The sequence below is a fragment of the Protopterus annectens genome, chromosome 1.part0 (genome assembly GCF_019279795.1).
Source record: "Protopterus annectens isolate FY-2018-M chromosome 1.part0, PAN1.0, whole genome shotgun sequence".
NCBI classification, from domain to species: domain Eukaryota; kingdom Metazoa; phylum Chordata; order Ceratodontiformes; family Protopteridae; genus Protopterus; species Protopterus annectens.
In genome coordinates this window covers 874942380-874965544 of record NC_056725.1, presented here as the reverse complement: position 1 = coordinate 874965544, position 23165 = coordinate 874942380, and the positions used below count along the sequence as shown (strand labels likewise).

At 44.5% G+C, this 23165-nt stretch overlaps 1 protein-coding gene across 5 annotated transcripts in view; it reads left to right on the top strand.

Annotated features, from left to right (window-relative positions):
- STX7 (syntaxin 7) overlaps positions 1 to 23165 on the top strand; it is a 900235-nt gene that overhangs the window by 837939 nt on the left and 39131 nt on the right. For all 5 annotated transcript variants that reach the window (XM_044063754.1, XM_044063764.1, XM_044063774.1 and 2 more), the window contains one exon: positions 8019 to 8101. In XM_044063754.1, coding sequence (XP_043919689.1) covers positions 8019 to 8101 — 83 coding nt within the window. The remainder of the gene's footprint in view (positions 1 to 8018; positions 8102 to 23165) is intronic.

The following is a 23165-nucleotide window of genomic DNA, read 5'->3' as shown; positions in this document are numbered from 1 at the left end:
AGTATCACAGCTGGCAGTAGGTCATTCTCTCTGCAGCACCCTGAACAACAGGTATATCTGATGTCCTTGCCTTTACTGCTGCGGTATTCTTTCCCTCCTTTCAAGTTTTTTTTTACCTTCTTGGATGTACACCCTCTTTGGTTCCATGGACTGGTGTTCCTCCTGGGCAATCGATTCTGTTTTTGGTAAGCCTGAACGTCACCTTTATTCCCTACATTATGCAGGAAGCATATGGTGATGTTCAGCATAACTTTTAAATTCAGAAGTATTTGTATGACTGGTCTGACGTTGATCCATTGTATGTTTCTTTTCATCCAAAATCTTTGAGGCTTGCTACTGTTGATCCATAGTTGCTGCCTCTTTAAATATACTCCAGTCTGTACTCTCAAACCAGTCTTGGAGTGGTGAGACTGCACCCTCAGGCCATATCCTTTCTTGTTTCACTGTTGGTTTCCTCCTAGTTAGCATCAGTTAATATGCTGGCAGTAACATGATGGAGAGGTGGTCAGAGTTGCCTAGGTGTGGGTGAGGCATTGCCTTATATGTTGGCTTAACATTGCTGTAGACCTTATCCAGTATGTTCTCTCCCCTGGTAGCAAAGTCCACATGCTGGAAAAAGTGAGGCAGAACTGATTTCAGGTTGGTTTGGTTGACGTCCCCTGCCACTATATGAACACATTCAGAGTTTTGGTATGCATCTCATTTCTAGCCTGATATAATGTGTTCAGTACCTCATTTGTATCGACACTGGGAGAAATGTGGACAGCTGTGATGTTGATACTGCTGAACTCTCTTGTTAGATAAAAAGATCTACATTTCAGTGATATGAGCTCTATATTTGTAGAGCAGTGAGAGGATACCATCTCACAATTACACCAGCTGTTATTGATATATATGCAGACACCTCCCCCTCAGGACTGTCCACTGAGAGATTGTATTCTGTCTGCCCTAAAAAAGTGACATCCCCTCCACGTGAACTCCACTGTCATTAATGTTAGAATTCAGCCAGGTTTCAGTAAAAATGAGTACACAACAGTTCCTCACCTTGTGTTGAGTAGATAGTTCTAACCTTGTGATGTCCATTTTGCTTTCCAGGGATCAAACATTTGCCAGCAGTATGGATGGGAGTGCAGGCCTGAAGGGGTTAGATTTTAGCCTTGCAGTAATTCCAGCCCTGGATCCTCTTTTATATGTTCTCTCACATCTCTTATGTCTTCTTCTCTTACCGTTACCCAGTGACGTTGGTTTTATTAGTTTCAGCCATTTTGGTCATGGTTAAGTATAATTCCTAGCTTCTGCAGCTCTGGGAGTTATAGGCCTCACAGGCCCCACAGACAGCAGTCCATCAAACCTATTGCACAACAAGCCCAAGGATCAAATTTTGAGAAGACTCTCTCTACTATAAACTTACTATTAGTATTTGCTCCTGATTTGGTTTTTCCTCTTAAATTAGCCATAAATTAAGACAAATAATGCACATTTCCTTGCTGAGCTGAAGCAGCCGCTACTACACAGGGTGCCAGATAAAGAATTATCATGGAAATGATCAGTAGTGATATGGTAAACCTCCAGACACTGGACCTAACTCAGATTGGTTTCATCAAGGGCAGCTCATGCCTACTCAACCTGGTGGACTTCTTTGATAAGGTCACCAAAGCAATGGATGAGGACAGAGTGGCTCACACAGGCATTTGACACAATACACCACTCAGGTATTGGCAAACTCGAGTTTAGGTACAAACCCATGTGTCACCCAGTGGAAAGCCAACTGGCTCACAGGACCCAGGAAGTTCGAATTGGGAAGTCCACCTCTACAAAGTGGCCATTCACAAGAGGAGTCCCTCAGGGATCGGTCCTTGGACTGCTCCTTTTTGGCATTTTCTTCTCTGAAGTCGAGGCCAATGTCATTGGTCTCTGGCCAACTAAATTTGACAACACATCCCTTAGAGTTGACCCAGTAATCGGGGGCATAGGAACACACACAGACGGTAATCTAGCCTTTGACCATCACATGTCTACAGTAGTGAGGAAATCATTCTATGTTGCACAACTTATAAACAAAGGTATGGTATCTAGGTCCAAGGAAGTCATTGTTCCACTGCATTTGACATTCATCAGACAATACAGTGCCCCCTTTGGTATGTACCTAACGAGGTATATCCAACAGTTGGAACAATCACAGAGATTCCTCGCTAAAACAGTACATGCATAAGTAAAATGTCCTTTGCAGACCGCCTCAAGGCCCTATCCCTGTATTCTGTCTCCTACATCTTTTAAAGGGAGATATTTGCCAGGGATATAGGGCATTGACAGACTCCAGTCTGATGGACCTCTTGCATTTCCACAAAACAGACAGCACCAGAATTACCAGTTCTAAAGACTTAAACTTTGCCGGTGATCTAAATAGGACCTGCTGGAGAAACAGGGATATGTCCCAGAGACTACCCCATCATTGGCACAGGCTCTCCATCCATGTGAAGCAGAGTTCCTCCCTAACACAATTCAAGTATAACTTGGGCAATTGGATGCGGAACTGGAAATTCATCCCTGTTTTGGCACCTGTGTCTCTAATGGACACAGGCAACCTGTAAATGGTTCATCTCCCAGGCCCCTGCTTGTAAATGTTTAATCTCCCAAGTCCTTGCTCACACTTGTCAAGAGTAACATAAATTGTCAGAGATTTGGAATGCATGGCTAGGCTTACAAAGGCCCTTGTGGTTATTAGTCTAGTAAACACCCATGAACCTATGAACAAAAACTGTAGTAGATGTTACTGATGAGAAAGCAAATTTTTCAGCTGCTTGTTTCTTTGTTAGTAGTAATGAGAAACAATGTCCACAGGATGGCGAAAAACGTTTACCAATAGGTCAAACAAGCGGTAGCTTTTATAGTTTGACTCAAAACAGAGTAAAGAAAGTGGATTTAAGTAAATAAAATATATTTAGAGTTTATCGTGATGATGTTCATCGTGTTTCACTGTTGCAGTCCTAACCAATGGGTTATCTGGCTCCTGGCTCCCGGTAGCCCTCGATCGGCCAGAATACCAAAGGTAAGTAATAATGACATCATCTGTCATCGGTTGTAAAGGACGTCAGGGCGTCTGATACAAAAGGAGGCAGCCGACGTCACTTCCTCAGTCTTCCTTGCCGCGGACCCCAAAGCAGAAGCATTTCTTGCACGAGTGCCATTCGGCAATTTACCTTCTGTGTTCCGACTACACAGTTGAAGTCAACTACAGCTAAGTACCCCATTGGGGATCCTCTTTTCTTGCCTTAATGAATATCAGAAAAGGTTAATAATTGTCTTACCTGTGGAAAGCAGATTCCCCATAGAGAATTTCATTCCTATTGTATTATTTGTTTAGGCCTTGACTACGACGTTCCTAATTGTGATCTCTGTGCTTCCTTTAATCCGCGTACTATTCGTTGTCGGGCTATGCTTTTAGCTAAGCATTTTGGAGTTTGGCGTAAGTTTGTCTGTATGGCATCCCCTGGTCTTCAGGCTTCGGATATCCCCAAGAAACGTAAGGATAATGTCTGCGACAGACTTCTGAAGGTCAAGTCCTCAGATAAGTTTGCCGTCAGTCATGCGGTAGGCAGTGTGGCACCTTTGCAGCCCACAGATTTTCAACTGCAGGCCTCAGTTGAGACCATTTCATAGGCCCCCAGGCCTCCGGCTTTCATTTTGCCTTCTGACTTTTCACCTGTTGCTTCTTCAACTGGATCTGGAGCCGTGAAGCTGACTTCGGTGTCCGAGACCTTGGTTCAGACAGCAAGCTCATACCAACGACTTTGGCTGCAACTTTGGCGGTTGCCAGGCCTCCCGAGTCCTTTAGACTTGCAGGTAAATCTTCCAGTCATAAGCCTGTGAAGAAGCAGGCTTCAGTTTCCTCTCATTTCCCTCATTCTGAAATGGTTAAAATGGCCGATGACCTTTTGACTCTTATTAGGGGTTGACAGCCTCCTCCTTCAAAAAGAGGTAGGGATGTCTCTCCTGAGGCTTTGTCCTTTTCAGGTTCTACTACTTCGAACATTTCTCTTGATGAAGAGGAAGTTTCTCAAGCTTTCTCTCCTTTTGAGGATTCAGACGTAAAGGAGTCCACCCTTCTGCTTCTGCTCCAGAAGATTTCTCTTTTGGTGATACTTTAAATATTCTCAGGGAACATTTTAAATGGGAAAGTCAGGATTATCTCCTTTCTAAGAAAAGGATTATGGTGTTTTTGGATTTGTCTCCGCATAAGCCTTTGGCTATTCCACCTGTGTTGGAAGTGGTTGATGATGTTTTTCTGGAAAATTCCTTGACTCCAAATTCGGTTCCTCCTGCTCCCAGGAAACCTGACAGGTACTAAAGAGTCCCTGATTCTCATTTGTTTCTTTTCAGGAGTCCGTTGGCTGATCCAGAGGTTATTTCTCAAGGCCCTAAAGGAGTTTTAAGGCCACTGTTACTAAAAATCCTGTTCCTTCTGACAGGGAATCTAGGAACCTAGATAGGGGGGGTAAAAAGGTTTATACCTCTGCCACTCTTGCTATTAGGTCTACTAATTGTCTTTTTCATAGCGGAAGTACCAGCAGCACACCTTGGAAGCTATTAAGTCTAGAATAGCAAGTGTGCCTCAGTTGGCGGAGAGTAAGGATATGCAGGATTTGCTAAATTATGCCAGTCTTGTCAATAAACATTCATTACATTATGGTTCTGACATTCTGGAAGCCTTCTGTAGGGCTACGGCTACTGGCTCTGTTATTAGAAGTCACACTTGGCTCAGGGAGCAGCCGCTACCAGAGCCTGTCAAGGCTAAGCTTTCAGATGTACCTTTGCATAAGGACAGTCTTTTTGGCAGCAAAGCAGAGGAAGTGCTCAAGAAGATGGAAGACCATGCCAAGTCTATGCAGACAGTTGGACTTTCTGCAAGTTCAGCCTCCTCACTTTAGCAGGAATTACCCTTCTAAGAGTTGGACATTACCTGATACCAGCAGCCTTTCTAGGACTAGAGGTTACAAATCTTCTAAGGGACAGGTGGCTACCCCTTAAAGGTCTAAGCGTTGGCAGGCTTCCTCTTCCAAGTCGGGAAGTTCTAAGCCTGCATCTCAGTCTAAATATTCTCAATGACTCTGTCCAAATTCTGTCTGTTCTTGCCTGCCTGGAGAGTCCTTTAGGGGGAAGGTTGGCCCTTTTTACAAATGTCTGGGCCAACATCACGGACGACAAATGGGTACTCAGAACTGTATCCCTAGGACACACGTTTTCTTTCCACACCTTTCCAGTACCCAAAGGATTCCCGGACGCTCCTCCAAACCAAAGGGCAGAAGTAGAAAACCAAATGTTGTCTCTTACATCTGGGAACAATAGAATCAGCTCAGTAGGTGGGCCAGGGTTTCTATTCCAGACTTTTCCTAGTTCCAAAAAAAGAAGGCACCTGGCATCCTGTCCTAGATCTATGAACTCTTTCTTCATAATTCCAAAGTTCAAAATGCTCACTCTGCATCAGTTGCTGCCAGTGTTAGAAAAGGATTTGTGGCTGGTAACGTTAGATCTCAAAGAAGCTTATCTGCACATCCCTATCAGGGAAAGTTGCAAGCAATACCTTTGTTTCAGGGTGGGCAAGCAACATTATCAATTCTCTGCCCTGCCCTTTGGCTTATCTACTGCTCCCAGAGTTTTCACAAAGTGCCTGGCTCCAGTCATTCTTTTTGTAGGCAGAAGAAAATTCAGATTTATCCATACTTGGAAGACTGTCTAATTCAAGCAAATTCTCAGGAACAGTTGTTGAAAGATCTAGAATTTGTAGACTCTTCTCTCTTCCCTGGGTTACACTCTCAATGTGGAAAAATCAAAAATGGTGCCATCTGAAGAGATAACATTCCTGGGAGTGAGTCTGAACACAGCCACCCAGATGATATATCTCACCCAGGAGAAGCAGACAAATCTTTCAGTTTACTTCAAGGACTTGGCAAACCTGTCCCAGCTCACAAGCTGTGGGATTCATGGCCTCTTGCATTCTCATGATTCCATATGCAAGACTGAATATGAGGAAATTGCAATGGTACCTCAAGAACATTTGGTGTCAACACACACAGGACCTGGATGTGATAATTCCTCTGCTTCCATGTTTGCAGAGAGAGTTTCTATGGTGGGCAACAGCCTGTCTACCGAACAAAGGCATGCCTTTTTGCCCACCCCTGGCCACTCAAGTTCTTACCACAGACGCATCGGACAATGCCTGGGGAGCTCACCTGGATGGCAGATGCATACAGGGAAGTTGGAATGCCCAGCAGATGCACCTGCCCATAAATTTAAAGGAGTTGATGGCAGTCCGGCAGGCCTTACTAGCTTTCAAGCATCTTCTTTCTCCAGGGACCCTGCTTGTCAGGACAGACAACACCACAGTCATGTGGTACATCAACAAGCAGGGAGGGACTCATTCTTCCCTCCTGTGCAGACAGAGCATGAGTCTTTGGTTCACAGCAGCATTCCTGGGTCTGCTTCTCCTAGGTTCACACTTTCACGAAGCATTATAATTTGCCTTTGTTTTCAAGAGCCAGGGCATAGTTTGCCATTGCTGTTCTGCAGGGCATTATCTCTAATCCTTGATTCTGTTGGTTCCTCCTCCCTTTTCTCTGGGCTTTGTTAATCAACCCATTGGTTAGGACTGCAACACTGAAACACGATGAACATAGTACAGTTGTGTACACTTACCATAAATGTAGATATTCGAGTGTATTCACTGTTGCAGTCCTGCTTTCCCTCCCTCCTTCCCCCTTTTCTCTTTTCCTAAGGTACAGACTAATTTTGGTTTAAGCCTTGTTGTCTGGGGGCTTCTGACTGTTACGGCAAGAAAGACTGAGGAAGTGACGTCGGCTGCCTCCTTTTGTATCGGACGCCCTGACGTCCTTTACAACCGACGACAGCCGATGTCATTATTACTTACCTTTGGTATTCTGGCCGATCAAGGGCTGCCGAGAGCCAGATAACCCATTGGTTAGGACTGCAACAGTGAATGCACTCGAACATCTACATTTATGGTAAGTGTACACAACTGTACTTTTTTAAATCTGTTAGGTGACAGACCTGATTTTTTAATAAAAGGAGTAAGAACATGCAAGATTTCCTTTTTTTTAATCAAGAAAAAGAAGTTAATGCGGGAAGTAGAAAGGACGTTTATAAGTTTTACAACTGCATCTATTGTAGGTATTCTGTATAGACTGTATCTGTCTTTTGCAGATTCTCCATTTTTTTAGTATGTATTTCAACTAATGCTGTTTATTACACTCGGCGATTAGGATGTTATGCATTCTATATAGATAAAACATTGATAATGTTAAAAGCCCAAAATTTATTAACATGTGTACACTAAAGATGTAAAGAAAATAATGCATTCTATAGACATAAAATATGTAATACATGTAAAAGGTTTTTATGATTTTATATTTGATCTAAATCTTGGTACAAGAGGAGGGATGTTAAAACTGGTTTGGATGTAAAACAAATGGGAGATTGTATAAAACATAGCTGCTTGGGATTAAATGATGCTGCGATTTTGAAATGCATGTTAAAAATCTAAAAACTGAAGCATTGACTTGACTGGAAAATGTTTGTAGTTATATATTGGAATAATTGAATGTATTTAATTAGTCTGATGAAGTCTTTAGCATTGGATGGACTGAAGTCTTTAGCATTGGATGGACAAAAACACTCAAAAAAGAACACATAGTTTTCCAGGTATTCTACAAAGCCATTCTTAAGTTTAGTCATTGGGTTTAGCTGGTTTGTATTACAGGACCGTATTTTTGGCACATTTGCTTTCATATTACTGATTATCAGTTCATGTTGACATTAGTTAATGTGATTACAGTTCCTATTATTATAGAACCTGAATATTTTTTTTAGACTCTGCAAGGGTTTGTTTTGTTAAGAGTAGTGCTAATTTAATTTTCAGTCCTAAAAGCGTAGAATTAATATTGTATAATAGTTCCAGCATTCTCCCTAAAAACAGTGATTGTAACATTCTTTGTCTATTTCAGATAGCATAGAGGCCAATGTGGAAAATGCAGAGGTGCATGTGCAAAGTGCCAATCAGCAGCTTGCAAGAGCATCGCAGTATCAGGTCTGGTCATTGCCTTTTAAATTATATTAGAATTAACTGAACCACTTTAACGTTCTGTTACAAACTTACTTCTCAAGTGTCCATGGTTTTGGCTTAGAGTTTTGTTCTGTCTCTCTTAAAAGTTGTAATTGCTTGCAAAAAGGTGGTAGACCTGTAGTCAGTCAATAATGATAGTCATTAAAGTTACTGACTTCTTTTACATCAGAAAATATATACCAATTAAATTCATATTATTCTAGTGCTTTTTTAAAGTTAAGTATTGCTAATATTTAAAATGTGTCCCTTTTGACACCTCTGTCACTTATTATTTTTGCCTTTGTCCCTGATTCTGATGGTTAAGAAGTTGGTAGCTTTGTTTACAAATAGGTTCATAGGTTCATAATAGGCTATCTGCCCTAGGGCATTTATAAACCTAGCCAGAGTGTGTTTGGCTTTCGCCATCCATTTTAAATTAATTTTGCTATGCCCTTTTTCGAGGTTAGTATACTGTGCCTCTGTCTAACAGTGACACAGAAGTGATGATACCTGGGGTAAACCTACGATCTCCCATCCACTCATCAAGATTCCTCTTGAAGAGAGTCAATGAGGGACTCTGCCTAACCTGGACTGGGATTTTATTCCAGAGTTGAAGGGAGCCTCTGGGTTATGAATCTGTTCCTCCAGCATGTCCTATTTATTTCAGTGCTGAGGTTCAAGTCTCTCGAGTGCGTAGCTCGATGGGATTTGGATTTTCTGAGGTGCAGCATGTCCATTAATTCCGGGTTGGACATGGCTTTATAAGTCAGGCACAGATCGCCTCAGAGCAGGCTGTATGCCACTATGTAGAGCTGGAGTTTCTTTAACCAGGCAGCATATGGCATCTGTTTGAGCCCTTTGATCCTCTTGGTGAAGTACTTTTGGGGTCTTTCCAGTTGCTGCAGGTGTCTGGTAAGGTACATCCCAAAAGGGACATTGTACTCAGTTATGAACCTGATGAGGGATGAGTAAAGAGACACGATGACCTCCCCTGATCTAGATGTGAATCCCTTCATGATTAGGTGTTTTTCTAACCACTTTGGCCACGTGGTTGTCAAATGAGAGATTGCTATCAACTTGGGTCCTCAGGTTCCTAATTACTTCTTCTGTACTTAATGGATTACCACCTATGTGGTAATTTGTGGGCACTTGATTTTGCCAAAGGGGATGACTATACACTTTTTGGTGTTTAGCTTGAGGCCATGGCTATGGCACCAGTTGTTTGTTTCTGTGAGGCCCTTTTGGAGGATGCTTGTGTCGGTGGAGAGTCGATTATGGCGCCCAGTTTGCAGTCATCTGCGAACTTGGTCAGCCACAGTTCTTCCGTGTTGGCCTGTACCTCCAAGAAATATATACCGAACAAGAGAGGTCCCAGGACTGAGCCTTGTGGGACGCCACTTGTAACTGGTTTGGAGTCTGACATGGCTCCAGCAATTCTAACCATGTGGTTTCTGTCCTTGAGCCAGTTTGCAACCCATCTAGTGACATAGGGGTTTATATTTAAGCTGGTGAGCTTATCTATAATGCCCGAGTGGGGTATTGTATCGAAGGCTTTTGCGAGGTCCAGGTAGGCTGTGTGGACCACCTTCCCCTCGTCAATGGCCTTGGTGACTGTTTCAAAGAAATCGACCAGGTTTAAGAGGCAGGATCTGCCCTTAACAAAGCCGAACTGGGTAGGATCCAATGTCTGTAGGTCCCCAATATCTTTATTTATGAGGTCCATGATGATCCTTTCCATAGCTTTGCAGACCAAGCTAGTCAGGCTTATGGGGCGATAGTTTCCAGGATCCATTGAGCCACCACCTTTGTGGAGAGGGACCGCTGTTGCTGTACGCCACTCTTTAGGTACATATCCTGTAGTAAGGCTGAGATTGAACAGTAGTTTTATGTTTGGGTTTAGCTCTTCTTGGAATTCATGTAGGACGCAGCCCAGGACAATGTCTGGTCCCATTGATGCTGTGTTTTTTTCTTTGGAGAGGGCGGCTCTTACCTGAGCATATGAGATGTCAGGGGGGCAGCACTCTGCTGGGATAGATATTTGCCCTTTTGGTGGGGAGTTTGCACTGAACCTGTCAGCTAGGATGTTGGCAATGTCTGTGGGTTTTGGACTAATTCTGACCATATCTGGGAATTCCCACCCAGGTTCCTAACATAACTAAAGAAAGCCTTGTGATTATCCTTAGTGTCCTGTGCAATTTTTTTCTCTCGAAGCTGGCCTTAGACGATTTTATGAGTGCCCATAGTTTTTTACTAATACTGATCAGAGATGCCTTCCCTTTTTGGGATTTTGCTGTATCATGTAGTAGCTTCCTCCTTCTGTTGTATAGTTTGTTTATGGCTGGGGTCCACCAGACAGGACGTCTGCCTTTGGAGGATTGGGTCTTGGTTTTATTTGGGATTGCATGATCCATGCATTCCTGAAGGTGTTCATAGAATGCATTTATAAAGGATTCTGCGGTCTGGGCCGTATTTTCCACAGGCCCAGGGGCTTTGAAGGATTCCACCTCAGTTTTGAGGAGTGTGAAATTTGCTTTAGAGAAGTTTTTCACTGTGATTTTCTGGGCAGGGGTTGGGGTTGGGATGTGAATATCCAGTGAGATTATTTTATGGTCTGATCTTACCAGTGAGGGATACACTTCTGGTTTGGAGCTTAGAGTCCCCATGTTGGTGATGATCAGGTCCAGTATGTTTTCCCCTCTTGTGGGAGTGGTAACAAGTTGTTCCATAGCATTTGAGTTTATAAATTCTGGGAACCTTTGGGCTAGGAGCTAGAGTAATGCTCCCAGTCTATGTTTGGGTAGTTGAAGTCGCCCAATATAATGGTGTTTGGAGTGACCTTCATATTTTTCAGTGTTCTCAGGAAGGTCGAGTGGGGTTCCTGGGTTTGGGAGGGTGGTTTGTAGCAGGCTATAAACTGGAAGGCAGTTTTACCCACTGTTAGTTGCACATGGATAGTCTCTGATGCTTCATGCTGTGCCACCAACCTGGAGGTGTGGGTATCTTTGACGAATATTGATACTCCCCCTCCTTTTGTGGTTCGACCAAGTTTTGGGGCCGAAAAGCATGGTATATGAGGTATAACCTGGTAGTGCTGGGGTGCTTTCGGGAGCCTTGAACCAAGATGTCCTTCATGGATGCATCTGCAGTCATAACAAGTGGGTTGTCCTGTCGTCAGGCAGCCCTGCAGTCGGCCGGATTCCAAAGTCCGGGTCCGGCTTCGGCTGATGTCGCACTCCACCCGACGTCATCTCTGTTGGTCTTCGGGTATAAAAGCATCAGCCGACGCCATTTTCCTCAGTCTTTCTTGAAGCAGAAGCTGTTCGCAAGTGCCGGTCGGTCGGATCCAGAGATTACTTCTACCGAATACTTCGAAGACTTCTAAAGCTAAGTACCCGGGTGGGGACTCTTTCTTGCCTCAGCCAATGTCAGAAAAAGTTAACAATTGTTTAACCTGTGGGAAACAAATACCTCATAAAGATTTCCACTCTTACTGTCTGCCCTGTTTAAGCCCAGCCCACGACGTAGCAGCCTGTTCGCCTGTGCCTCCTTCAACCCGGCCGGTCGGAGTTTGCAGAACAGTTTTTCGGTACTGATTTTGCGTACATTATGCCGCCGGATCCTCCGACTACCCAATCTTCCAAAAACGCAAAGATAAAGACCGACACGCGGTCCGCGGTTTCGCCGAAACCACGGTAAAGCAAATCATGAGTGTCTCGGTTTCGCCGAAACCGAAAACTGATCAAAGTACAGCTGAACCTATTCTACAACTGAGGCCCCTGCTACAACTCTTGAATCGGCCTCAGAAATTTTACCCACTACGGTGGTTGACTTATCAGACACCATCCCTTGGATGTCTCTACCCCAGCACGTGGTGCTGCTAGGCCTCCAGCAGCCATGTCCATTAAGGCCTTCGCCAGGGCTAAAGCAGCCAAGACTACTAAATCAGTGCCTGTTAAACCCCCCACATCCAGGCCCTCTTCTAGTACTCAAATGCTTTCTTTGGCAGAAGATTTAATTTCTTTAATTAGAGGATCTCAATCTCACCCAGACAGGGCCTCTCAGCCCCCAGATAAGAGACCTAGGGCAGAGCCCCCTGAGCCAGTGTCTTCTGATGATTCTGCTGATGAATCAGACATTACTGACCAGCCAGAGGCTCCTTTCTCCAATTTTGAAGATTCTGATGCTGAAGAATCCATTCCAGCTGCTTCCCACCAGAAGAATTCTCCTTTGGGGAAACCTTGCATGCCATGCGAGAACAGTTCCAATGGCAGCAACAGGATTTTTCAGACTCCAGAAAAAGACTTAGGACCTTTCTGCACCTCCCACAGCACAGGCCCTTAGCTATACCTCCTGTTCTCTCTGTGGTGGATGATGCTTTCAATGATGTTTGCTCCGCTCCAGATTCTTTACCCCAGCCCCTGCCAAACCAGACAGATTTTACAGGGTGCCAGATACTCATCACCACCTTTACAAGGCCCCACTTGCAGACCCAGAAACTATATCCCAGGGTCCCAAGGCAGTAGCCGACCACAGCTAAAAACCCTATTCCTTCTGAAAGGGAAGCAAGGTCATTAGACAGATGGGGTAAAAGGTCTACACTTCAGCTACTCTCTCAGCTAGAGCTTTAAACTGTCAGTTTCACATGATACAATACCAAGAGTTTATGCTTGATCAGTTAACTAAAAAACTAACCACTGATGAATCTCTAGATAAGAAATATGTATTAGAGATGGTAAATAACATACAACAGGTTAGCAACCATTCCTTAAAATGTGGCTATGATGCACTGGAGGCTTCATTTAGATCAGCCATGACAGGCACAGTGATAAGAAGGCATGCATGGCTAAAGGAACAAGCTTTACCGGATCATGTTAAAGCTAAGTTGCTAGATGCTCCTATGGACAAGACAAGTTTGTTTGGTACACCTGCCCAGCAGGTTATGAAGAAAATGGAAGAAAAGGCAAAATCTGTTCAAACTGTTAAAGATTTCCTGCAGGTTCAACCCCCAAGGTTTAGCAGGAACTGGCCTGCCAAAAATTGGTCCTTTCCTGACTCCACAAAATTTCAAAGGGGCAGGAATAGACGCTCCAGAGGCAGAAACCAATCCAGAGGAGGTGCCTACAGAGGACGACAGTGGCAAGGTAACAACAGAGGCACAGACGCAGCCACTGCCACTACATCAGCACAACCACAGTGACTTAATCCTAACTACGCCTACCAGGGAACAAATAGCAGCTCCTCTAGGCGGAAAGTTAACCTTATTTTCAAAGAACTGGCACTACATAACAAAAGACAAGTGGATTTTACAAACCATAGATCAAGGTTACCGGTTTCACTTCCACACTTTACCAGTCAAAAGAGGAATGCCAAATCTACCTCCAAATCAAAAAACAGAGGCTCTCCGACAGATAATGGAGTTAGCAAACATGAGAGCTGTGGAAAGAGTGCCAACAGCAGAACAAGGAAAGGGGTTCTATTCCAGACTATTCCTAGTTCCAAGAAAGGAAAAGTTGGAGACCAATTCTCGACCTGTCCACCTTAAATACATACATCATTGTCCCAAAATTCAAAATGCTGACCCTACAGCAACTTCTTCCCATGCTGGGCAAGGAGTCTTGGCTGGTAACTCTAGATCTCAAGGAGGCATACCTGCACGTCCCCATTCGACCAATCTGCAGAAGATACCTCAGATTTCTTGCAGGATCAGAGCACTATCAATTCTCAGCATTGCCCTTTGGCTTATCTACTCAGAGTATTCACAAAATGCCTGGCATCAGTAAATTGCAGACTACAGGGAATTCAGATTTACCCATACCTGGACGACTGCCTACTACAAGGAAACAACAAAAGCAAGCTGACAACAGATTTACAAAGGGTCATTTACTTGCTACAAGGGCTGGGATACACAGTCAATTTACAAAAGTCAAGGCTGATACCATCCCAAACAAGGACATTCTGAATTGGACACAGTACAACAAATGGCATTCCTGACTACAGAAAAACAAAAAGAACTTCCTCTTTACTTCTTGGCACTAACAAAACTGCACAAGTTAACAGCAAGAAAATTTCTGCAGGCCTTGGGCTTCATGGCATCATGCATAATCTTGGTCCCATTTGCCAGACTACATATGAGGAAACTACAGTGGTACCTAAAGAATTTATGGTCCCAACACAGACACAGTCTAGAAACAGAAATCCCACTAATTCCATGCTTAAAACAGGAGTTCCTATGGTGGGCTCAGGCATGCCAGTCAAACCCAGGCCTACCCTTTCGCAGATGTCAACCAAGCCGGACCATCACAACAGACGCTTCAGACCTAGGATGGGGCCCACATGCTGGACAAATGCGCAAGGATTGTGGACACAGGATCAACTTCACCTGCACATCAATCTAAAAGAAATGCTGGCAGTAAAACTGGCAATCCAAAAGTTCAAACCATTCCTCAAAGAGGGCCATTTGATGATAAGGACAGACAACACCACAGTCATGTGGTACATCAACAAACAGGGAGGCACTCATTCATACCCCCTATGCAGAATGACCTTGGAGCTGTGGACCCTGGCACTCAGCTACAACATTCAGTTACAGGCAATGTTTGTACCGGGGAAAGACAATACTCTAGCAGACATATTAAGCAGAACCACTTCGGATGCCCACGAATGGAAGCTGCACCCGGACATCTTCAAGACCATCTCAAAGAAATGGGGAATGCCACAGATAGACCTATTCGCATCACCTCTCAATCACCAGCTCAAAAATTCTGCACAAGGACATTCCACCCACTAGCATGGAAAGTGGACTCACTCTCCTTCAACTGGAAAGGCCTAACAGCATATGCATTCCCACCTCTTCCTTTGATACACAAGGTACTACTAAAAATCAAGGAAGAACGTCCAAGGATAATCCTGATAGCCCCAAACTGGCCAAGACAACACTGGTACCCACTACTGAAGAGCATGTCTCGAACAATATGTGGCCAATACCCCTGATGCCTTTGATGTTAACTCAGAACAACTACAGCATCATACATCCAAACCTAAAAACGCTGCAACTGACTGCATGGAACATCACATAGCAGCAGCTACTCCAGAACTTTCCCAAAGAGTTAAAGACATTATTCTTGAAGCACGCAGACCTTCAACAAGAAGGAACTATGCTGGAAAATGGAAAAGGTTTGTCATTTGGAGTACCGAAAGAGGAAAAGATGTGTCAAACATAGATATGCCTAACATTCTGGAGTATCTGGCCGAACTTCTTCATTCAGGCCTGTCCTACTCCTCCATCAAGATACATGCATCAGCTATTTCAGCAGAATACAGCTTTGCTCCACCTGTTTTTTCACCCTTTGCTCAGGCAGTTCCTCAGAGGAATCAAGAATGTAAAACCTCCAAGGAAACCACCATTACCAGCCTGGGATTTAAACTTTGTGCTAGAAAAGTTGACACTATCACCCTTTGAACCAGCAGCAACAGCAGACCTACAACACCTGTCATGGAAAACTGCTTTCCTACTGGCAATTACTTCAGCAAGGAGGGTTTCAGAACTACAGGCCTTAATGGCAGTGCAACCATTCCTAATCTTCCACCAAGATAGAGTGTCTATGAGAACTAATCCTACATTTATGCCCAAGGTGGTATCCAGAGTATCTTTAAACCAGGCAATCCACCTACCTACCTTCTTTCCCAACCCACAAAACAGAGAGGAAAGAATACTGCATACCTTGGATGTACATAGACAGCTACGCTACTACTTGGACAGAACAAAAAATAGCAGAAAGACTGACCAACTTTTTGTAGCCTATGCAACAGGAAGGGAAGGAAAAGCTATTTCCAAACAGACAATCTCCAAATGGATAGGAAATTGCATACGATACTGTTACTCCTTCCATGGAAAACCAATTCCACAGAACATAAGACCTCATTCTACAAGGGCAACAGCCACTACCACAGCCTTCTTGTGGCAACCAAAGACATTATTGAGGCGGCTACTTGGACCTCCGTGCATACATTTGCCAAGCATTATAATTTGCCTCTATATTCCAGATCCCGAGCAGGGTTTGCCACTGCTGTACTGCAAGGGATCCTAAACACACCATAATCTACTTTTATCCTCCTCCCTAGTTGGCTATGGTATTCTACCCATTGTTATGACTGCAGATGCATCCATGAAGGACATAGTACAGTTTTGTACCTACCATAAATGTAGATGTCCGAACTGGATAGCATCTGCAGTCACTCCCTCCTTCCCTCTGTGGTACTCCTAGGGTGTTTACCCTCCTAATAGCTAGCTGTTGGGGGTCTTTATGGTGTATTTGTTTGTATATATGTACATATATGCTTATTGTTGTGTTTACCTCTATCTATTTGGAAACATTGGCATCTATCCAAATTTTAGCCTGCAAGAGGGCTACTGGCATCTGGGGCAAGAAACACTGAGGAAAATGGCCTGATGCTTTTATACCAAGACCAACAGAGATGACGCCGGTGAAGCCGGACTTTCCGACTGCAGGGCTGCCTGACGACAGGACAACCCACTTGTTATGACTGCAGATGCTATCCAGTTCGGACATCTACATTTATGGTAGGTACAAAACTGTACTTTTCTGTTACTGCACAGATATCGATGTTCTCCATGCTAAGGAGAGTTTCGAGTGCGTGCATCTTGAGGTTTAGACTTCTGGCGTTGAGTAGCATTACTCTTGGTTTCTTATCCCTTGTGATACCTATGGAGGTGGGTTTGTCTTTGAGCCTTGCCTAAAAAAGCACTATGGGGGTATGTGGCATCATTCTTGGTGAGGGTAAGATGCTACTCAAGGTCAGGGTCATACTGGCCTGGGCTACATGCTCAGAGAGCTCCTCTGTGTCTCTTTTTATGTAGTCCAGGGAGGTACGTCTCAGGTCATTCACACCAGCATGGACAATGACTGAGTCATATTTGTACTTGCCTTGGAGTGTCCTGAGTGCTTGTGTTATGTGGCGGATCCTAGCGCCAGACAGGCAGCTCAGCGTGACCTTCTCCTTGTTCAGCCTGGTGAGCAGGACGTCAGTGTGCCTGATGATAGAGTCACCTATTACAAGTGTATCAGGTGTGTGGTTTAGCCTTAAGGGCTGTGACTGTTCGGCACACTAGCTTTGTGAGCTATGTGTTGCACGTGTTTTGTTTTGGGGTAGTGGTTGCTTGGGTGTCTGCTTTGGAGGTCTCTGCTGCTTAACCAGATTTTTATTTAGGGCCTCCGAGTATGTTTTTTTGTGTTTATGTGTTTGGTTTGCTGTCGTGGTAGGTCTATGTGAGACTGGAATTGTAGTGAGTGTGGTTTCCTTCTCCTCCTGACTGGTTACGCCAGTACTGAGTTGAGAGAGCTTAGCCTCCAGTTTGGCTATATGGTTGCATCTCTCACATGTTGGAATTTGTTGGGAGGAGGAGAGGGTTGTTGTGTACATGAGGCAGTTGTAACATTGCCTCAAGATTCCCAGATTCACCAGCTGTACCGGAGAGGAGATTAACAACTGACCTTTGGACATGCTAGAATAGTATTGGGAATTCCTTTATAATTGAAAAAAAGGGCCAATGGTGAACAAGGTACTCAAGGGGAGCTTGTGAGGGTGTAGTGCTTTTAATTTTTTAGTGCTGACTTATGTAATTGCTTTAGTGAGCAAGTGCCAGGTAACTTAAATGCAATGTGTTACAGGTAACTTAAATGCAAAAATGACAAACAGTAACTTTCTTTCAAGTGAAACAAGGAAATAAGTACAGTAAGCAATGCATATATCAGTAGGGATCCACAGAAGCGCTGAAAAGCCGCGTTTTAGGTGGAATTAGCATTTCAGGGAAATAACAAGCAAACAAACAAGCATACAAACAAAGCTAGATTCAGCAGACCTGGATCTAGTCTATGCTACAGCAAACAAGGTGTACCAATTTCAGTAAGAAACAGTTCAGATATGTAGGCACTGTAAGCCTTTAACCAGAAATTCCCAGCTCAGAAGGGCAGAGTCCAGCCTCTCCTCCCACAAGAGTGCAGACCATGAACCTTCTTAATGTAAAATAACTGGCCTGAAGCCCAAGTGCTTAAACCAGAACTAATACACTTTTAGAATAACAGACACTGAGCCCTCAATCAGCAGTTCCCAACTTAGAAGGTTGTAAGCTACCTGTCCTTCCACCACAGTGCAGGCCACAAACCTTCCTAATGTGAAACAACTGGTCTGAATCCCAAGTGCTTAATCCAAAAGACTTAGAATGATAGCTACACTTTAATCAAGTTACTACCAAGCAGTAATAAATACAGTTGAATACTTTAAAGAATGCCTGGATTAGTGCTCAAGTTATACAAACAAAGCTAGATTCAGCAGGCCTGGATCTAGTCTATGGTACAGCAAACAAGGTGTACCAGTTTCAGTAAGAAGCAGTTCAAATATGCAGGCACTATAAGCCTTTAACCAGAAATTCCCAGCTCAGAAGGGCAGAGTCCAGCCTCTCCTCCCACAAGAGTGCAGACCACGAACCCTCTTAATGTAAAATAACTGGCCTGAAACCCAAGTGCTTAAACCAGAATGAATACACTTTTAGAATAACAGACACTGAGCCCTCAATCAGCAGTTCCCAACTTAGAAGGATGTAAGCTACCTGTTCTGCCACTACAGTGCAGACCACAAACCTTCTTAATGTAAAACAACTGGTCTGAAGCCCAAGTGCTTAAACTAAAAGGCTTAGAATGAGTTACACCAAGCAGTAATAAATACAATTGAGTACTTTTAAGATGACACAAAAGCAAAATAAAGTTGTTATGCAAGTGTGACATGCTTTGTTTTTAGGAGCTTGTCTGACAATAACAGCACAGAAAAAATACAGTTGGTTACATGAAGTACAATGTAGATTAGTTAGAAAACAAAATGCTATCATCAAATGCAGTTGTTTACAGTCTGATACAGAAAAACAGAAAAAAAAGGAAGTGAACTACTCTGAGCATGTTTGTGGGTATGAAATGCCTCTAGGGATTTTACAGGCTTTTTATGTATGATATGCCAGTCTTCAACTTCTCAAAGCACACTTGCTAGACCCTTACTGCACAAAGCTTTTCCTGCATGTATATAAACAACAATATTGTTAATACTTAGCATGCATTTTTCCAAAACTATTTGCCTTTTATCAACAAACAGAAACAATTGTTTTCACAAATGACAACACCCTACCACACACCCATAGCCTGTGCAATGAGTTTAGAATTACTGGAAACAAGAGTCTAGTCAGTGTCTGACCCAAAACAGACTCACTCCTTTGAGTAGGAAAGGTGGAAATCTCCCAGATGAGGGTGTATAGCATAAATAAGCTTGATCTGAGTGTAGTTTGTTTGCCCTTTAAGCTCTGGAAAATAAATTGATTCTTCAGCCCCTGTGATGTGTTACAAGAACAAACAGGTTGGCACATGCTGTTAACTACCGCACATTTAAGCAGTCTGTGTCTGAAACAAGGGCATCTTTTTTAAAGATGCTCATATTGAAGGGGGAAATTAATTCATATCTGCATCCCTCCATTACAATTACAATTCTGTCCTAAGGTTCTGTACAAGTGAAACCTGTACTAAGAGGGACTTCTGAGATTGACCTTATATTTTAGGAGTGCAGTTAGGTGGGTTGATGAAATGAGTTGTTGGTGAGTGCATTCTTCCGTCACCGGTAGGGAAGAATTCTGTATCCCTACCTCCAATTCTGTGCCTTGTAACTGAACTCAGTGAAGAACTATGAGTCCTTATCCGCACTCTTAGTTGCTAACATGTGTATTTTGGTGTGTGTTTTACCTAGCAGTATAGAAATGTGTTCAGGGGCAAGAAGGAAGTCCCCTGTTTTCGGGTGATGGTTGTCTCTACTTCAAAACAAGATTCCTCCATTACATCCTGTGCTGTTACAGATCTTCCAGTAGAAGCCTCAAACACCCTTACAGAAATGCAAGGAGATAGCTATCTCCAGTGTTGAGGTGGAGGACTGACTTCACTTTGTTATTTGTGAAAAATGAAATGAAAAACACTTAAAGCATTATAATATTACATTATTAACCAACAGTAATAAACAGTCCAGAACTTTAGATGTTAATTCCTCTTCTATGAAGGTGCTGAAGAAACAAACTCATACAGGCTTAGTCACCGGAACATACTGTGCTAAGTGGAAGAGGTTCTGTATGTTTGCATAGAGCTTTATCACCTCAGTTAGTTTTGTAGGTGGTGATTGTAATATTTCATATGCTAAAGTACACAGATAATAGTAAACACAGACTACATCTGACCAGCTTCATCAGCATTTATGTCACACAGTACATTTGCACTAAATGTGAGATAACAGGTCATATGATGTACATTTGGAAACTTTGCGAGCTGCTGAAGATGACACATCTGGGAAAGGGTTTCCCTGCTGGTGACCACAAATTAGTTTGTGGAGCTGCAGTGACATACACTGAAAGTGGTCTAAATCAAAGGCTGTTTGCTTCAAGTGTGCAGCATTGCTGTTTGTGAGAGTCCTGTGCACCAGAACAGGGAGTTTATACGTTCCCCCTCTGTTGGGCAACATTTTTCATAACTGTGTCCTCAGTCTGTTAATGTCTGTGTTTTTTAATTGAACATGCATAATTTAAACATGGGGAAAGCTTCTAAAAGATCTTTGCATGCATTACCCTACCCCTTTTTTTCTGAAACAAGCTTCCCATTTTATCAAGAGACAAAATGAGCATCCATTTAATTAAAACATTCTTTTCACTTAACCTGACTAGAACTGCCCTGTCTCACACATCTTCCTATTACTTCAGCTGGTAGCTCTTCTGCCTCTGGGCCAGTGCCTGGAACCTGTAAAGCTGAAAATGAGACAAGCTGTCAGCAGTCACATTTATTCTCCAGGGCACATGTTTCATAGAAAATCAGACATTGAGATTAAGGGAATTTAATACTAATATCATTAAAAACAAATGAACTCTCTCGTCTTTGCCAGCTTTTTAACAGTACCATTCTACTGCTTTGACTGAAAGCATCCTCTCATATTAGCAACTCCACTTGCCACACAACCATTGCTGTCCATATGGGCATCATTTCTAAAAAGTAATGATCTGGAGTAGGGACTTCATTTGTCAGCAACCTGTGGGTCTTGGATCCGATATGGAATCCGAGCCGGCAACTATTTATACAGATATGGATCCGAGCTCCTAGCTCCTCCCCTCACCCATAATCACCTGCCAACCCCAATTGACCTCAGATCTAGTTTGCCGCTCTTAGAAGAGGCAGCTGGATTTCAGAGCTCCTGGAGACTTTCAGATAAGTTTTAAGAAAAACTTGTTAAAATAGAAAATCTTTGCTTTCTTAAATAGTGTGTGTGTTTAGGATCCCCTTTTGTTAATTTTATTCTTTTTTTTAGTGTATTTCCTCCCCTCGCTGGTCGCTGTGTGTGTGTGTGTGTGTGTGTGTGTGTGTGTGTGTGTGTGTGTGTGTTGTTTGTGTTTTGGGGCCTGGTGTGTTTGTGTAATTTTCTTTTCTTGAAAAATGTCGGAGGCCCCAAAGCCCATTTTTTCTAAGTGCACCGAGTGTGGCCATAAGGTTTCACCGGTGGATGGCCACACTCGGTGTGTTCGGTGCCTTGGGGTTGAACACCTGTCCTCAGGATGCACGATTTGTGCAGGGTTCAACCCCAGGGCACTGAAAGAGCGGAGGTTGAAGTTGGTCCTGGCGGGACTTTTGCCCCCGGAGTCGGCTTCGGCTTCCGCTACTCCCGTGGCACCTCCCCAGCCTGTGGTGGTGGCCACTCCTGCCCCCCTTCCTTCGGCCGGGATTTAAACTCCCACTAAAGCGCCGGAGGATAGGGAGACCAGGAGGGAGAAATGGAGGGAGAAGCACCACAAGCGGCGGGCCGAGACCTCCGCTTCGGCCCCCCCCAGCTAAGCGGGCTTCTCCCTCCATGGCTTCCAGGTCTCCTCCTCCTCGGCTCCAATCACCTTGCTTCTCCCCGGGACCGGAGGAGGAGGAGGAGACCCGATCTCCGTCGAGGTCATCGAGGTGGCACTCCAGGCCTGCCTCGGTGGCCTCGTTGAGATTCACCTACAGCCTGTCTGATGCAGACTTGGACCGGATGATGAGAAGGTTCATCCAGGCCCAGCTGCAGATGGGAGTGCTCCTGCCTCCCCCCCCCCCTTTGGGGGGGAGCTCGACACCCTTTTTTGCTCTGATAGCTCCTTCTCCGACCCGCTTCCCGGGTTCAGAGCGCTTGGAGCCGGGCAGCGTAGGAGCCAGGGGTGGGTCGGCGCCGACAGTGCTGGGTACTTCGGATCCGACCCTACCCTCGAGTCTGTCAGTTCCATCGTCGGATCCGACTTCTCGGAGCCGTGGCCCGAGCTTCGGTTCCGAGAGATTCAGTGTGCCTTCGGCTCCGTCCAGGTCGGAGCACACTGGTCCCTCGGATCCGACGGTCTCGGCGCCAGTTCCGATCCATTCATCGGATCCGAGTGGGAGTCGGCTCTCGGAGCCCAGGGAGAGCAGCTCCCCCTTGGCCTTCGATGTAGTGGAGAGGGCTCTGTCGAGAGCATCCAGACCCCCGGCCCTTGTCTTGGCTCCGCCCTGCACTCCCTCTCTGCTGGGTCAGGCTTCCATCACCCGGCCACAGGGACAGCCTGCTTCGATGTCCCAGGTTGTTCCTTTGGAACAGGACATTGCTGGCGAGACCTCTTCGGACAGCCCCCCTGAGGAAGTGCCTCGCAAGCATAAGTGTAAGAGGAGGCACGTGGGCTCCCCCGAGTCCTTAACAGAAGACAAGGACTTGGATGAAGAGGAAGGCTCCCCAAGATCAACCCCTGAGGATGTCTCCTTTGGAAACATCATGGAAATGCTTAGGCTCGGGGGGGGTGGTATGCCCCCAAGGCTTCCTCCGATGAGTCCGTGTTCCTGGAGGCATTCGAAGCAGGCCCGTCTACCTCTTGGGTGTCCCCTCCGGCCGACCCCCTGGTGGACCTTGTGACCACCAGGGCGTGGAAGGAGCCGGACACTGTGGAGCCTATTCCCAAGCGCCCGGATAGGATTTT